The 17,025-nt window shown below is 44.5% G+C and overlaps 1 protein-coding gene across 22 annotated transcripts in view; it reads left to right on the top strand.

Annotated features, from left to right (window-relative positions):
- Positions 1–16,558, top strand: part of snx13 (sorting nexin 13) — a 31,828-nt gene extending 15,270 nt beyond the window's left edge. For 2 of the 22 annotated variants that reach the window (XM_090209014.1, XM_090209011.1), the window contains exons 3-27: positions 163–265; positions 375–464; positions 1,005–1,126; positions 1,209–1,330; positions 1,476–1,580; positions 2,262–2,350; positions 2,652–2,735; positions 2,888–3,026; positions 4,657–4,745; positions 4,875–4,974; positions 6,461–6,651; positions 6,797–6,904; positions 7,048–7,180; positions 7,481–7,518; positions 7,795–7,864; positions 8,062–8,175; positions 8,744–8,892; positions 9,382–9,489; positions 9,770–9,880; positions 10,333–10,494; positions 11,127–11,198; positions 11,325–11,470; positions 11,555–11,623; positions 11,716–11,828; positions 11,909–16,558. In XM_090209014.1, the coding sequence (XP_090065140.1) occupies positions 163–265; positions 375–464; positions 1,005–1,126; positions 1,209–1,330; positions 1,476–1,580; positions 2,262–2,350; positions 2,652–2,735; positions 2,888–3,026; positions 4,657–4,745; positions 4,875–4,974; positions 6,461–6,651; positions 6,797–6,904; positions 7,048–7,180; positions 7,481–7,518; positions 7,795–7,864; positions 8,062–8,175; positions 8,744–8,892; positions 9,382–9,489; positions 9,770–9,880; positions 10,333–10,494; positions 11,127–11,198; positions 11,325–11,470; positions 11,555–11,623; positions 11,716–11,828; positions 11,909–12,144 (2,863 nt within the window). In that variant the 3' untranslated portion in view covers positions 12,145–16,558. Of the gene's footprint in view, positions 1–162; positions 266–374; positions 465–1,004; positions 1,127–1,208; positions 1,331–1,475; positions 1,581–2,261; positions 2,351–2,651; positions 2,736–2,887; positions 3,027–4,656; positions 4,746–4,874; positions 4,975–6,460; positions 6,652–6,796; positions 6,905–7,047; positions 7,181–7,480; positions 7,519–7,794; positions 7,865–8,061; positions 8,176–8,680; positions 8,893–9,381; positions 9,490–9,769; positions 9,881–10,332; positions 10,495–11,126; positions 11,199–11,309; positions 11,624–11,715; positions 11,829–11,908 lie in introns of all 22 variants that reach the window. The other 20 variants (XM_090209027.1, XM_021572472.3, XM_090209025.1 and 17 more) reach the window with 13 other exon arrangements.
- Positions 16,559–17,025: the final 467 nt, after the last annotated feature.

Below are 17,025 nucleotides of genomic sequence, written 5' to 3'. Positions count from 1 at the left end.
ATCCTTTATAGATGTGTTTATGTGAAATTATCTGTCTTGGTTGTATCCCAGCTTTCAATAGGTTTTTACTGAGATTACTAATGAATCTGGTTTACATGTCTTCTTCCTCTTCTCCTCCTCCTCCTCCCCCTTCCACTCTTCTCCCTCTCTCCTCTCCTCCAGTGGTTTTGCGGTCACTCTGTTGTTTGGGAAGACCAACTCAGAGAGACATCTTGAGAAGTGTGAGCACTCCTACCTGCCAGCCACGCAAACGGGTATACTGAAGGTAGGATGCACACACTCACCAACACACACTCACACAAATGACTCTCTCTCCCCTCCCCCTCCATATCTTTCTTTATCTCTCTCTCCCCCCCTCTCTTTCTCCCCCCCAGACGTTGGATGAGATGAGGTTGGAGCAGAAGCCTATAAAGATAGACAGGAGACTGACTGGCTCCAACTACATAGACGAGCCTCTGCAACAGGTAAGTAACAGATGGATGGGCAAGTGAAAACAAACGGAGAGGGAGCACAGTGCTGACACACAGCCTGATGACACAGATACTTTCTGCTTACTGGGCTCTGTCTATACAACTGTGATTGAAGCCAAGTCACCAGTTTTAGTCTGCAACTATCTCAATGCAGACATTTATGTCTCTGTAGCAAAGGGGTGTGTTTGAATTTCTGCCTGTCTTAGTGGATGTTTATGTACGTGTCTCAGTGTTGAAGAGATATTCCCTCTGTTAGTCCTAGAGAACGATAGCTGTGACTGAAATGTGTCCACTAAAGGGCTAGTTAGTTGCTATAGCAGCCAGATAAAGTGAGGACATGTCTTTAAGTAGCCTAATTAGATCATGACCTGCCTGGATCAGCAGCCCCACTGTCTCTCTGCAGATGTGTGTGTGTGTGTGTATATGTGGTTTATCTCCCTCTTGTGTTCTGTATGGCCACTGTGGGTTTAATGAAAATGGACTTCTCACCTACAATAATGACTGGCCAGTTTCTCACACTCTCTCCCTCTCCAGGTCATCCAGTTTGCATTGAGAGATTATATTCAGTATTGGTATTACACTCTGAGTGAGGATGAGTCTTTCCTGCTGGAAATCAGACAGACTGTCCAGAACGCTTTGGTCCAGTTCTCTACACGGTAACATTCTATTACTGCTATATTACTGGTGATTTCCTGCTCTTCCTTACTTCTCTATAACTACTGTGTTTTTATTATACAGGTCTAAAGAGGTGGACTGGCAGCCTTATTTCACCACCAGACTGGTGGATGACTTCGCTACTCACCTCCGAGTCTTCAGAAAGGCCCAGGACAGACTGGAGCGCAGGGATGACAATAAACAGAGTAGGAATACACATCCACCGACAGACAGGCGCTCTCTCTCTCTGACATGATGATGATGATGATGATTGTGGTGATGTTGATGGTGTTAATTGTGGTAATGACAATTGTGTTGATGAAGGTGACGCTTGTGGTGATGTGTTTCTAGGGGACTTGTCGGAGGAGATGGTGGAGTCATTCTTTGAGGCGGAGGTAGAGATGGAGAGGAGCGTCTGCAGAGACGTGGTCTGCACCTCCCTGAAGGATGAAGAAGGTAGACACACACACACACTTTCCATTAGAGCGAAGAAGATTCACACGCTGCACCTCAACAAGGAAGTTGAAGCAACTTTGAGCCTGTGTGTGTGTGTATATACACTGAGTGTACAAAACATTAAGAACACCTGCTCTTTCCATGACATAGGTGACCAGGTGACCAGGTGAATCCAGGTGGAAGCTGTTATCACTTATTGATGTTACCTGTTAACTCCTTCAGTCAGTGTAGATGAGGAGACGGGTTAAATAAGGATTTTAAAGCCTTGAGACAATTGAGACATGGATTGTGTATGTGGGCCATTCAGAGGGTGAATGAGCAAGACAAAATATGTAAGTGCCTTTGAACGGGGTATGGTAGTAGGTGCCAGGCACACTGGTTTGTTTTTCATGCTCAACCATTTCCCGTGTGTATCATGAATGGTCCACCACCCAAAGGACATCCAGCCAACTTGACACGCTGTGGGAAGCATTGGAGTCAATATGGGCCAGCATCCCTGTGGAATATTTTCAACACCTTGTAGAATCCATACCTGACAAATTGAGTCTGTTCTGAGGGCAAGGGGGGGGGGGGGGCGCGCAACTCAATATTAGGAAGGTGTTCCTAATGTTCGGTATACTCGGTGTACATCATAATGTTGACATTCAGGTACTGATGTCTCTGTGTGTGTCTCTGTGTCAGGGTTCCTGAGGGACTTGTGTGAGGTGCTGCTCTACCTTTTACTACCTCCTGGAGACTTCCACAACAAGAACATGAGATACTTCCTCAGGGTGACACACACACACACACACACAAAAGCAGACACGCACACACACAAAAGCAGACATGCACAAGACAAGCTCACACTGTGACACAAACACCAACATGAAATTGAGTGTGATGTGTGGTCCTGAGTGGCTGAGTCAGTAGAGCATGACGCTTGCAACACCAAGGGTTGTGCGTTCGATACCCGCTGGGGCCACCCATACATCAATATCTATGCACACATCAATGTAAGTGGATAAAAGCCGTCTACTAAATGGCATGAAGTAATATTTTATGTGATGTAATTTGATTGTGTCCATGTCCCAGGAGATTCTGGCGCGAGGCGTTCTCCTTCCTCTGGTCAACCAGCTGAGTGATCCTGATTACATCAACCAGTTTGTTATCTGGATGGTCAGTATCAGTAATCACGTTGATAATCAATATCGTTATTGGAATCTTTTATCAATATTACCACTTGATCAACCAGTTGTAGAAGGTTAGTAGAGATCAATAACTTTTATCAATACAACTGATATAAATGTTATATAAACGTATGTATGTAGATCCGGGACTCTAGCTGTAACTACGAGGCGTTTATGAACATCTTGAAGCTGACAGACAAAGTGTCTGAGCTGGAGGCTGTTAAAGACAAGGCCCTGGAGGAACTACAGTACCTACGATCACTGGACACCGCAGGAGATGGTACACACACACACACACACAGACATGCATGACGCCACACTTTTACCATAAAGTAAACTCAGCAAAAAAAGAAATGTCCCTTTTTCAGGACCCTGTCTTTCAAAGATAATTCATAAAAATCGAAATAACTTCACAGATCTTCATTGTAAAGGGTTTAAACACTGTTTCCCATGCTTGTTCAATGGACCATAAACAATTAATGAACATGCACCTGTGGAACAGTTGTTAAGACACTAACAGCTTTCAGACGGTAGGTAATTAAGGACAGTTATGAAAACTTAGGACACGGAAGAGGCCTTTGTACTGACTCTGAAAAACACCAAAAGAAAGATGCCAAGGGTCTCTGCTCATCTGCGTGAACGTGCCTTCGGCATGCTGCAAGGAGGCATGAGGATTGCAGATGTGGCCAGGGCAATAAATTGCAATGTCTGTACTGTGAGATGCCTAAGACAGCGCTACAGGGAGACAGGATGGACAGCTGATCGTCCTCGCAGTGGTAGACCACGTGTAACAACACCTGCACAGGATTGGTAAATTCGAGCATCACACCTGCGGGACAGGTACAGGATGGTAACAACAACTGCCCGAGTTACACCAGGAACGCACAATCCCTCCATCAGTGCTCAGACTGTACGCAATAGGCTGAGAGAGGCTGGACTGAGGGCTTGTAGGCCTGTTGTAAGACAGGTCCTCACCAGACATCATTGGCAACAACGTTGCCTTTGGGCACAAACCCACCGTCGCTGGACCAGACAGCACTGGCAAAAAGTGCTCTTTACTGATGAGTCGCGTTTTTTTAATCACCAGGGGTGATGGTCGGATTCGCGTTTATCGTTGAAGGAATGAGCGAGGCCTGTACTCTGGAGTGGGATCGATTTGGAGGTGGAGGGTCCATCATGGTCTGAGGCGGTGTGTCACAGCATCATCGGACTGAGCTTGTCGTCATTGCAGGCAATCTCAATGCTGTGCGTTACAGGGAAGACATCCTCCTCCCTCATGTGGTACCCTTCCTGCAGGCTCATCCTGACATGACCCTCCATCTTGACAATGCCACCAGCCATACTGCTCATTCTGTGCGTGATTTCCTGCAAGACAGGAATGTCAGTGTTCTGCCATGGCCAGCGACGAGCCTGGATCTCAATCCCATTGAGCACGTCTGGGACCTGTTGGAACGGATGGTGAGGGCTAGGGCCAGTCCCCCAGAAATGTCTGGGAACTTGCAGGTGCCTTGGTGGAAGAGTGGTGTAAGATCTCACAGCAGGCACGGGCAAATCTGTTGCAGTCCGTGAGGAGGATATGCACTGCAGTACTTAATGCAGCTGGTGGCCACACCAGATACTGACTGTTACTTTTGATTTAGACCCCTCCTTTGTTCAAGGACACATTATTCCATTTCTGTTAGTCTGTGGAGCTTCTTCAGTTTATGTCTCAGTTGTTGAATCTTGTTATGTTAATACAAATATCTACACATGTTAAGTTTACTGAAATAAACGCAGTTGACAGTAAGAGGATGTTTTTTTTGCTGAGTTTATACATACAATCCCCCAAAAATATATTTATTAATCTCTCATTCCACTCTCCTCTCATCTCCCTCCATCCCATTCCTTCCCTCTTTCTCTCCCTCTCTCAGATATCAATGTTATAAAGAATCAGATCAACAGTCTGTTGTTTGTGAAGAAGGTCTGTGAGACCAGGATACAGAGGCTACAGTCAGGGAAGGTCAGACATGGGGTATTATGGAGAGTTTGATGAACAGTGAAAATTAGTTTAACACACTTACTAAACCTCTTTCTCTCGTTCTCACGCTTTCTATCTCTCCTTATCTCCACCTCTCTATCACTGCTGTAGGAAGTGGATACTCTAAAACTAGCAGCTAATTTCGACAAGCTGTGCATCATACCACTGGAACACATCCTTGTTCACAACATCGCCTTGCAATTCTTTATGGGTTTGTACTGTACCGCACACACACAACATGCAAGCCAAGTTGTTTTTATATTTTATTTAACCTTTCATTTTTTTATTTCACCTTAATTTAACAAGGTAGGCCTGTTGAGAACAAGTTCTCATTTACAACTGCGACCTGGCCAAGATGAAGCAAAGCAGTGTGACAAAAACAACAACACAGGGTTACACATGGAATAAACAAACATACAGTCAATAACACAATAGAAAATCTGTATACAGTGTGTAAATGAAGGAGGAAAGGCAATAAATAGGCCATAGTGGAAAAGTAATTACAATTTAGCATTAACACTGGAGTGACAGATGTGCAGATGAGGATGTGCAAGTAGAAATACTGGTGTGCAAAAGAGCAGAATTTATTATTATTATTATTTATTTTTTTAAGTATGGGGATGAGGTAGGTAGTTGGTTGGATGGGCTATTTACAGATGGGCTTTGTGCAGCTGCAGTGCTCGGCTGCTCTGACAGCCGACGCTTGAAGTTAGTGAGGGAGATATAAGACTCCAGCTTCAGTGATTTTTGCAATTCGTTCCAGTCATTGGCAGCAGAGAACTGGAAGGAAAGGCAGCCAAATGGGTGTTGGATTTGGGATGACCAGTGAGATATACCTGCTGTAGCGCCTGCTACGGGTGGGTGTTGTTATGGTGATCAGTGAGCTGAGATAAGGCAGGGCTTCACCTAGCAAAGACTTATAGATGACCTGGATCCAGTTGGTTTGGCGACGAATATGTAGCGAGGGACAGCCAACGAGAGCATACAGGTCGCAATGGTGGGTAGTATATGGGGCTTTGGTGACAAAACAGATGGCACTGTGATAGACTGCGTCCAATTTGCTGAATAGTGTTGGAGGCTATTTTGTAAATGACATCGCCGAAGTCAAGGATCGGTAGGATTGTCAGTTTTACGAGGGTATGTTTGGCAGCATGAGTGAAGGAGGCTTTGTTGCGAAATATGATTCTAGATTTAATTTAGGATTGGAGATGCTTAATTAATATGATTCTTGAAGGAGAGTTTACAGTCTAACCAGACACCTAGGTATTTGTAGTTGTCCACATTTTCTAAGTCAGAACTGTCCAGAGTAGTGATGCTAGGCAGGCGGGTGCGGGCAGCTATCGGTTGAAGAGCATGCACTTAGTTTTACTTGTGTTTTAAGAGCAGTTGGAGGCCAGGGAAGGAGTGTTGTATGGCATTGAAGCTCGTTTGGAGGTTTGTTAACACAGTGTCCAACCAGGAAAGTCAATTAAGAACAAATTCTTATTTACAATAAGTGCCTCCAAGAGTCAAATGGTCTCCGGTGGGGACGTGGGTTGGGGAAAAGACACAGACACAGACAGAAGACACCGGAAAAAACACATACAACAGCAAACAAACTATGTGTGTGAAGGCATGTGTGGGCCTGACAGTGGAGGGCTACATAGGAACATCCTCACCCCTTACCTCTAACCCTTGACCTCTACCCTCTTCTGTAGACTACATGCAGGCGGCTGGGGCCCAGGCAGAGCTGTTCTTCTGGCTGACAGTGGAGGGCTACAGAGTAACAGCCCAGCAACAACTAGAGGTGATGGAGGGATGGCAGAAGGATGGAAAGAAGGGAGGTTCCACTCAAGGACTGCTGAAGGCTGCAGCATTAGGGGTCTATGAACAGTACCTGTCTGATAAGGTAACACACACGCTTTCACGACATACACATACACTTTCGCAACACGCGCACAAACCCACACATTTTCTTCAACTTTTGTCCACCTTTTTCTCTCTTTCTTTCTCCCTCTTCCCCTCTCTCTCTCTCTCTCTCTCTCTCTCTCCAGGCGTCCCCCAGGGTGCAAGTAGATGAGGTGTCTGTAGTCAAACTAAGAGAGAAGCTACAGAAGGAAGGAGACCCCACGCCAGAGATATTCGACGAGATCCAGAGAAAAGTGTGTTTTTGTTAGTCTGATGAAAAGGTTATCAACTGTCTGAGACTGTAACAGCTAGCAAGCATATTTGAGACCTTTGTGCTCAATGTTTTGTTGTGGATCCAAATAAACTATTCCCATGTGTTCTGGTGTGTGTGTTGCAGGTGTATGACATGATGCTTCGTGATGAGAGGTACTACCCGTCGTTCAGACAGAGTCCCCTCTACATCAGGATGTTAGCTGAACTGGACATGCTCAAAGAACCGTCTTATAGAGGATCAGATGACGGAGATGGAGGTTAGTACGGTCTGTCTATGTCTGTGCGTTGTAAGCATAGCTTAACCCTAACCCAGGTGTGAGAGGAGGGCCGAGTGTCTGCGGGTTTTTGCTTCTCCCTTTTATCAATGAAGGCAATTAGTTAGGAACTCCCCTCACCTGGTTGTCTAGGTCTTAGTTGGACACCTATTGAAAATAAATAACAAAACTAACAGGACACACGGCCCTCCATGGAATGAGTTTGATACCTCTGGCCTAACCCATTCCCCATAACTTTGAAGAGAAACTGTGAACTATTTCTCTTTCTCTCTTCCTCTACAGAATCGTTCAACGGTTCTCCAACAGGAAGCATTAATCTAGTAAGTCCTCGTCAGTCCCTGAGACACACCAGCGCTCAGTGCAGTCATTAAATACAGCCAGCCCTAGTCACGGTACTGTCTTTTAGAACAGGTGTTATTGGACCTCTAGTGGTGTTCGCTACCCTGCTATAGAGTTGATAACATTTAACAACTGTTAGGAAATGGTTGACTTTTGCTGCTGTCGAAGTAGCAGTATTGCTGCTGTTGATTGGCTGTTAGTACAGGGATTAACAGTATCTCTGGTTCTTATTGGTTGTTTCTCTCCACTGTTTACAGTCCCTGGATGACCTTTCGAATTCCTGCCATGACGACAATATACAGCTACACGCCTTCATCTCTGACACAGGTACTCACACACTTGAATTCAGACTTGTGATATCCAGTCAGATGAGTGTGTTGTCTGGTGGGAGCATGCATTTAGTTTTACTAGTGTTTTAAGAGCAGTTGGAGGACTTAAGCTAGTGTGCTACTGAAAGTTAACCAACTACCATTGTTCTCTCACTTGCATGTGTGTCTACTGACTACTAATGTGGTTTCATTCAGATATGTGTGGGTACAACAGTAGTGGCCTTAAAAACGTTACCCTGTCAAAATGCCTTGATGCTGTACGAAACCTAGATGCAGTGTTGTCTCCTAACACTACAAGACGGCAGTCCAGTGAGTTCCATTATTTATGGCATGGAATATGTATCTTGGATGATACAATAGCAAGCATGTTTTGACATTTGATGAATGTTTTCGATTGATTTTGGTTGGGCAGGGTGGGCAAGATTTTACAGCGGTGCGACGAGTAACTTTTGTTTTAGGGCCAGAACTGTGTGTGTGCCTTTTTGAACTACTGACCACTCCCCCGACTAGCCCCCTCCTCCCCTCTCCATCACCCTTTGACCTGTAACCTCATCTCCTCACGTTAACCATCAACTTGTATCACTCATGTTACCATCTCATGTTGCTGCTACTTTTCTTTTTACACTTTCATTATTTCATCACCTTTACCATTTCTTCTCTTTTTCCTTCACTCATTCCTTTGCTACTTTTTGTCATCTGTCCTCATTCCCCTTCTCTGTCTCTGTCTGTGCGCTTCCTCTTTATCCTTTCTCCCTTCCCTCTCCTCCTCCTCGCCCTCTCCTGCCTCCTCTTCCCCCTGGTCTCTGTGTATCAGTAGCTGATGCTTGTCTCCCCGGGGCTGGGTTGGGTATGGGGTTGGGGCTGCTGGGTGCTACAGGGGTGTGTAATGACCACGGCAAGACCTACGCCCTCTACGCCATCACCGTGTGCCGCCGTAACCACGACGGCAGCGAGGACTCCTGGAAAACCTACCGCCGCTACTCCGACTTCCACGACTTCCACATGAGGATCACGGAGCAGGTAAAGGTAAATATATGTGTGTTCCTATAACAAAGTCCTTCTGACTTCTAAGGTGTGTACATACATATGGAAAGATGCCATACCTTCCATCCTTGCAATCGCATTGTCTGTGACAGCATCTCCATTTTAAAGTTGTATTAAAGTTATACTTCTAAGAGTCCGTTGGCAGTTTGTAAATAAACTGAAAAGGTGCATAACACCACCTAATGTGCTGGAGTGCGTATAGTCTGAACAGGTATAAAGCCAAGGTTGGTGATTTACTGCCTCCTGCACTTAAGGAATTTTGCTTACCTGGATGAAATGAAATGTGATCCTGCCTTAACCCATAGCAAGTCCCACCCAATTGACTACTTCAAAATGGTGGAAGCCCCAATGGTGCTGCCCATGCTAAAAACAGACTTTGGTCCAAGTGCACCCTCCACCCATCTCTATGGATGTGTGTTGTACCTCCATTTTGGGAACCTGGCATGTATGTGTGTGTTTGATATATTCCAGTTTGAGAACTTGATGTCGATCCTGAAGCTGCCAGGGAAGAAGACATTCAACAACATGGACAGAGACTTCCTGGAGAAGAGGAAAAAAGATCTCAACGCATACCTACAGGTGGGAGTGTGTGTAGTTTACCTGTTTTACGTGGCTATGCCCATTCCTCTCTTCTCTCTGTGTGTGTGTAGTTGTTATATCTTTAGTATACCTGTTACGTGGCTATGCCCATTCCTCTCTTCTCTCTCTGTGTGTGTAGTTGTTATATCTTTAGTATACCTGTTTTACATGGCTATGCCCATTCCTCTCTTCTCTCTCTGTGTGTGTAGTTGTTATATCTTTAGTTTACCTGTTTTACGTGGCTATGCCCATTCCTCTCTTCTCTCTCTGTGTGTGTTAGCTGCTGCTGAATCCAGAGATGATGAAGGCCTATCCTACTCTGGTTCACTATGTCTATGACTTCCTGGAGAATAAGCAATACAGCAAGGGCAAGGGAGACTTCGCACGCAAGGTACACACACACACACACACACACACACATGGCAGATAGCCTAGCGGTTAAGAACTTTGGGCCAGAAACCGAAAGGTCGCTGGTTCGAGGCCCCGATCCGACTAGTTGAAAATTCTTTCGACGTGTCCTTGAGCAAGGGACTGAACCCTAATTGCTCCTGTAAGCAGACACTCTTGCTCTGGGTAAGAGTGTCTGCTAAATTATATATTTTTTTACATGTAAAAAACTCACGTTGCCCAGCTGTACATACTCAAGTGGCTTCGCTACGGAATCGCTCACTACACTCACCTGTCGCGTGTTTGTCTGTGTGTGTCTCATTTACATTATTTAGCAGATGCTTTTATACAGTAGTGGGTGAATACATTTTCATACTGGTCCCCCATGGGAATCGAACCCACAACCCTGGCGTTGCAAGCGTCATTCTTTACCAACTGAGCCACATGTCTCAACAGATGGATACGTTTGTGAACCCACTGCGTAGCTCGATGCGTAACGTGTCCAACGCAGTGAAGAGACTACCAGATAGTCTGGCTGAAGGGATGAACACTGCTGCTGATAACATGGGACGCATGTCAGAGAAACTGGGCCAGGACATCAAACAGTCCATGTTCAAGGTAAGGACTCGACCTATTAGGGATGTGACAAATGGAAAACATTACTTAACGTTTAAACTGAAAAAATCATATTGGTTTTCCGTTTAAAACGATAAGAAAATGCACATAATTCCACGCGATGCCAGCAACAATTTAGGTCTCGCGGTGTGTCCCTTTCAGATGGTTAAGCATTGCAGCTGTACTACAATTACTGTCCCTCAAATCCACCTTACAAAGTTTACATTTCCTTCTCATTTACCTTCTCACAGTATTGCCCTACAGGGCTTCGCTGCTGTCGCTCGTCTTTCTCTACCAAAACAGCGGAGAATTTGAGCCTCGCGCTTCAACGATCTTAGTTGTTACGGAAATTGACCCACTATGCTGTTTAGTTTCTGCGTCTATGTAAGGGTTTTTCTTTTCGTTAAGGATCCCAATAAAACATTTAAACGTTCACAGGCCTACTACCTATACTACAACCTTATATAACCAACATTGGACGCATGTCTGAGAAACTGGGGCAACATCAAACAGTCCATGTTCAACAGTCTTGCTACACTCTCTAACCTTAAGTCCAACCAGACTGACCATGTATTAATTATACTCAGACTATACATCAACCAGACGCTGACTATACTCTACTGTCTGATGTCCAGGTGCCTCCACTGCTCCCCAAGTCTAACGTTGACCCAGAGCACTGCCGAGTCTCAGCCCAGCTGGACGACAACGTGAGTACAACACCCCGACTAGCACACGGTCCCACCAGTTTATAGGCCCTCTCCTCTGGAACATGTCCAATTAGTGAAAGCAATATAGTGGTATAACGTTTACTTTGGGAGGTGTGTGTTTTCCAGGTGGATGATAACATCCCCCTGCGTGTGATGCTGCTGCTGATGGATGAGGTGTTTGACCTGAAGGAGAGGAACCAGTGGCTTCGCAGGAACATCAAGAACCTTCTGCAGCAACTCATCAGAGCCACATATGGAGACACTATCAACAGGTACTGTACACACACACACACACACACTCACCAGTGCCACATACAGAGATCTGACTGTATTGTCTGCCCCTCTGGTCTCTGCAGGAAGATCGTTGATCATGTGGACTTCATGACAGCTCCAGAACAGGTGGCAGACTACGTCAAGAAGTTCAGGTGACAGACACAGACACACACACACACACACTATTAGATTGCTGTGTGTGATTGGTTAGAAGGTAACTCTCTGTGGTCCCGTCCCTGTGCAGGGATTCATACTGGCCCAACGGAATCCTAGCAGAGTCTCCACCCCGCCGGGACAAGAACATCCGCATGAGGACACGGGTCGCTGCCAAGACCAACCTATTGGGAATCATGCCAGGTAATGCACGCACACACACACACAGACTGAACACATTTGTTCACTATTAATACATCATTTCTCACTCTATCCTCCTCTAGATGAGTTGAAGCACATCATAGGGGCGGATACGACTCGTAAAGGCATCCTTCGTGTGTTTGACATGTTCCAACACGGACCAATGAATCGTCGGCTGGTCTACGTGCTCCTAGAAGGATTCCTGGAGACCATGTTCCCTCAGTACAAGTTCCCAGAGCTGTTTGTCAAACTGCATTCCCGTTCGCCGCGCACGGCCAGATATACACAGAAACTCAAGAGCACCTCCCTGAAGAGGTGACAGGAGACTGGGATTGGGCAGGGTACTTGGTGACACACACTCGCTCACACGCCGTGAGAGAACAGAGGGAGGAGGGGAGTAGTGGGGAGGGTGTGTATGTGTGCTGGTGAGAAGAGGTGTGCGTGTCCTTCTTTCTATGTCAAGAGGTGCTTTTTGGGCCATCCGAGCACTTAACTCTTCCCTCCTCTCCCCTACATGCCTCTCACACTCTCCTCTACTCACTCACACACACACCCTCCTGTGCACAGTTTAGAGACCGCATTTGTGTTTTATTTTATTTTTGTACTTTTTACTTCCTACTAAACTATTTTATTGTAGATGTGTGGTCAGACTGACAGCTGCTCTGATATACAAAGCAGCTGATCTCCGTTACTGATACCAGAGAGCAGAGCTATGTACAGAGAAATACATGGGTCGTTCCATGTAATGAGCCCCTTTTGGGTAGTGTTTCCCAAACTCGGTCCTGGGTTCACAATGAGTTTTTTTTGCCCTAGCACTACACAGCTGATTTCAAGTAATCAAAGCTTGATGATGAGTTTATTAATCATCTTTGTATTGCTAGGGCAAAAACCAAAACATGCACCCCTTAAGGTCCCGAGAACCAAGTTCTGGAAACGCTGGGTTAGAGTAATTTGATGGGAAAGAAATGTAGATTTAATGAAGAGCATATTTTCAACCTAATAAAAAGCATAGTTTCCCATCTCAAGAGGTTAAAGAAAAGAATAACTGGGCGGCAGGTAGCCTAGCGGTTAAGAGCATTGGGCAAGTAACCGAAAGGTCACTGGTTGGAATCCCCGAGCCGACTAGGTGAAAAATCTGTCGGTGCCTTTTAAGGGCAATTAACCATCATTGTTCCTGTAAGTCGCTCTGGATAAGGGTGTCTGCTAAATGACTAAAATGAAGAAACAAAGATGCTAAATGTAAGTGCCAGATAAATTAACAGGGTTGACCGTAACAGGGTTGACGATTTAACCTTCAATCAGCCATAAATCCCTTGTGACCGGGGGAATGGAAGGCTCTTGTGTGCAACAGGGAGGGGCAATTGAATGCCAGCTTCACAAAAAACAATTCATTCTTAAAACATTTTTAGCCTTTCTATCTATGGGTAACAGGGTTGACATGTTATGCTCAACCCACTCAGTTTTCCACCACAAAACGAGACAAAATGGCAAAAAAGAGTATAACCAGCTCATCTGCTTTTACATTATAATTTTACTGTTAAATGTTCAATTTTTCTCTTGAATTAAAAAAAAAGAATAGGCTAGTTCATTTGACAGGGTTTACCTGAATGAATCACATTAAATAAATACTCTTCACAAATTACATTGTCAAAGCAACAATATAACTTAGGCTTCACAGTGATGGTGAAAACATGGAGAAATGTTGGGGTTAACATCTTCCTAGAAGTCACAGAGAGTGCACGGAGGGACATGGCAAAATGCAGAATTGTGGCACTTTAGTAAGTCTATTCATATTCAAAATCAAATGTATTGAATTGTCCATGTGGTCACTTCATTTAATATAACAGGCTTTTAAAGATGCACTATGCAGAAATTGATCTGCCATTTCCTGGTTGCGCAAATTCTAATAGTTCGCCTAATTTCAGTTTGTGACGAAACAAGCAAGTACAGGGAAGAGAATCATTGTACTATGTAAACCGCCGTGAAATAGCTTTTCGATAACCCAAAATATTGTATTTTCAGCTGTTTGACGCTGGTGTACAAAAAAAAACGAATGTAAAAGTTGCTAAATGAAACTTAAGACCGTGAAGCATAGAAATAACCCACATGGAACATATATACTGCTTCTAAGACTTGCTTTCAATGAGTGACAGATCTATAACTCATATTTCTGTGTGAATTTGGTTGGGTCGCCCAAAAAGTAAGATATTGCAGCTTTAAAAATCAATATTGCCGCACAATTTCTACTACAAATATCAAAGGGATGCAAAAGGGACTCATTGCGTAGAACGACCCACATAGGTTGAATGGCATATGTTGTGTATATACTGTACCTGTACATAGAAATAGAATGAATAGATTCTTTTTCTACGGGTGTGTGTGTGTGTATATATATATATATATATATATATATATATATGGGTCTGACTTGTACTGTAATCTTTTAAACAGCAGAAGACAGATGAGGAAATAGAGACAGAGAATGGGCCTGCAGTGTCAACCACATCCGGTTCTGCAAGGCGTTTTTTCACGTTTTTGTTATTTTGTGGGGTTTTTTTGCACAATGTGACATCCATGCCTGCCATAATCCTTTCACACAGGGAGGCAGGGTTTGGCCTAAAGGCCATTTCCCATTTTTAATGCACCGGTCAGTAGCCATGACAACCAAAGCCCTAGCTGTTTGTGTGTCTGTGTCTCGACAGGCATGATAGAGACAGCTCTAGTCTACTCACTGTGCTTCCTATTGTTAATCATGTGAAAGAAGAAGAAACCAGAATGCACAGCTCACCTGCTTTCTCTAGAGCTGAGACCAGGGTAAATTTGAAATGGCACCCCATTCTAGTGCACTGCTTTTGGACAGACGGATCCTAATAGTAGTCCACTTTTATATTAGGAATATGGTGCCATTTTGGACGGAGCCAGAATGAAATGAAACAGGCCAGACCGTGTGAATGTTGCCGTCTGTGGAGGTGACTCTGTCGGGTATCTACGCATACACAGGTATGCCTATTAGAATGTACTCTGTGGGTCCTGTCTGTCTGTGTTAGGTCTTTCAGAGGTTTTTGTGTGTTTCTGTGTGTTTGAGTGTGTAGCAGTAAGATGCAGCCCTCCCCAGTCAGACACTGTGCCAGTGTGAGCTTTAGTGAAGCAGCCTTAATACAGACCAAGAGACCATGCTATAGTAACGCTCTCTCACTCACACACACACACACACACTCGCAGCACTACGTTACCAAGAGAAAACCCACTGATATCCCTACTTAATCACACTTTTATTGTCATTCATTTTGTGCAATATTTTTCTTTAATGCATGTGTATTTGAATAACTGTATATTGTATAAAATGTAAACTAAAATGTTTTGAAAAATTGTAGAAAAGGTGAAAGAATTCTCCCCCTTCCCCAAAGAAAAAAAGTATTCTAACCCCAACCCAACAACCTACATTCCGATGTTAAAAAAAAAAAAAATGTATTTAGACTTGTTTTATAAGTCTGTTTTTTGGGGGGGGGTTTCTCACTCCTGATGAATCTGTGGTTTCCGTGCTGATGTGTCAGTAGCAGGAAAGAGGAGTGATCGAGCTAAAGCCTCTGGATAGAAAGCTAGCTCATTGGTCTAGCAATATAGGAGAGGGGCTTATTATCCATTTGAGCCTGTTTGGAGCGTAAACAAAAATGACATCCTGTTAGATGAACCGATAACAGGAGAGACTTTGTCATCTGACCAATCGAATTGCAGGAATACTGTGTTCCTGTGAACCAATAGAATCACTGCTGAAGAGCACTTACTACCCGAGTTCTTCCATTGGCCGAACAGAGCTCCATTCCACTGCTGCCATTGGATGGAACTGTCCCTCGTCTGCTGTGATTGGCTGGCAATGAGCAGCTCTTGACTGTGATTGACAGCGTGAGGACATTAACTCTAAGCTGTGACACCTTTTTAAAGGGAGGTGGATATTTGTCCCTGGACTGGAGAGTTGACCAGGGGAACCCCATAGGACTTCACCTTAAAAGCCTCCACACTCCTCCTGTTCAAGATGGCTTGGCTGTTGATGTTTTTTAATCCCTTGGGGACAGGTTTTCATAGCGTTTACCTCACATCAACATGATCCTGTGTTGTATAAATCATGAAATGAATGGGAACAGAATCTAATGGGTGAACACAATGAGACAACACGGCCTCATGTAGATTTTGATGAAACGTTGCTGTGAAAAACTGGGATCTCCTAGTACATTATGAATCTATGATAATGAACCGTGTGCATATCTGTGTACAGTACGTGTCTATAGTGTGCCTAAATGTCTGTCAACTCTATTTTCATATTTTTCTTTAACAAAAGATAAAGATCAAACAGAATGTCATGGTCATTTTAGACTGAAAAGAACTCAAGACTCTAGAACCAGAGAAATCTAAAGATTTTAGAGCCAGGGGTGGGTTTTAGACTCTAGAACCATGTGTGGCCAACCCTCTTCCTGGAGAACTACTGGCTTTTGCTTAAACCCTGCTCTGTTCTAATACACCCAATTTAGCCAATCAAGGTCTCGATGAGGAGCAGCTGAACCAGGTGTGTTAGAGCAGGGCTGGAGAAAAATCCTGCACAGGAGGGTAGCTCTCCAAGAGCAGAGTTGGAGACCCCTACTCTGTGGTGTTTCTTGCATCATGCTTATCAAACTATTCCTTTGGAGACGCTGAACTCCGATCAGTATAACACTAATAATAAAATGATAACTAACTGACCACTGTGTGGTGTGTGGCACGTGTTGCTCTTCAGTGATCTCTCACTCTCCTTCAGAGTCCCTTGCATCCTCCCACTTTGTCTCCCTTTTCTCCCTCACTATTTTCCTCTCTCTGCAACCACACACTCCAGCTAGAGTTAGCAGGAGCTGCTGTTAGCAGCTTAACACGGTTTAGGAGATGTAGATTTGTAAAAACATTCACACTCACCAGCTTAGCAGCAGTCTAGCCTAATATGGCTGCAGGGCTTAGCATAGCTGTAGGGCATCTCTCACTGACACACAACACGAATGATGCATTCAAAACAACTGGGATCTAAGGGGGAAAAATTGTTCCGACTAGGGAAAATAGTTTTGAACGGTCATCCAACTCGGAATTCTAAATCGAAAACTCAGGCATCTTTCTGGAGCTCCGACCTGAAGATCACTGATGTCATGATTTGACCTTGTTTTTTTCCAGAGTTCCCAGT

The sequence above is a fragment of the Oncorhynchus mykiss genome, chromosome 18, assembly GCF_057628025.1.
Source record: "Oncorhynchus mykiss isolate SJ-2025 chromosome 18, ASM5762802v1, whole genome shotgun sequence".
NCBI classification, from domain to species: Eukaryota; Metazoa; Chordata; class Actinopteri; order Salmoniformes; family Salmonidae; genus Oncorhynchus; species Oncorhynchus mykiss.
Note: the sequence above shows the minus strand (reverse complement) of the source record. Positions and strands in the feature narration are given on the sequence as shown.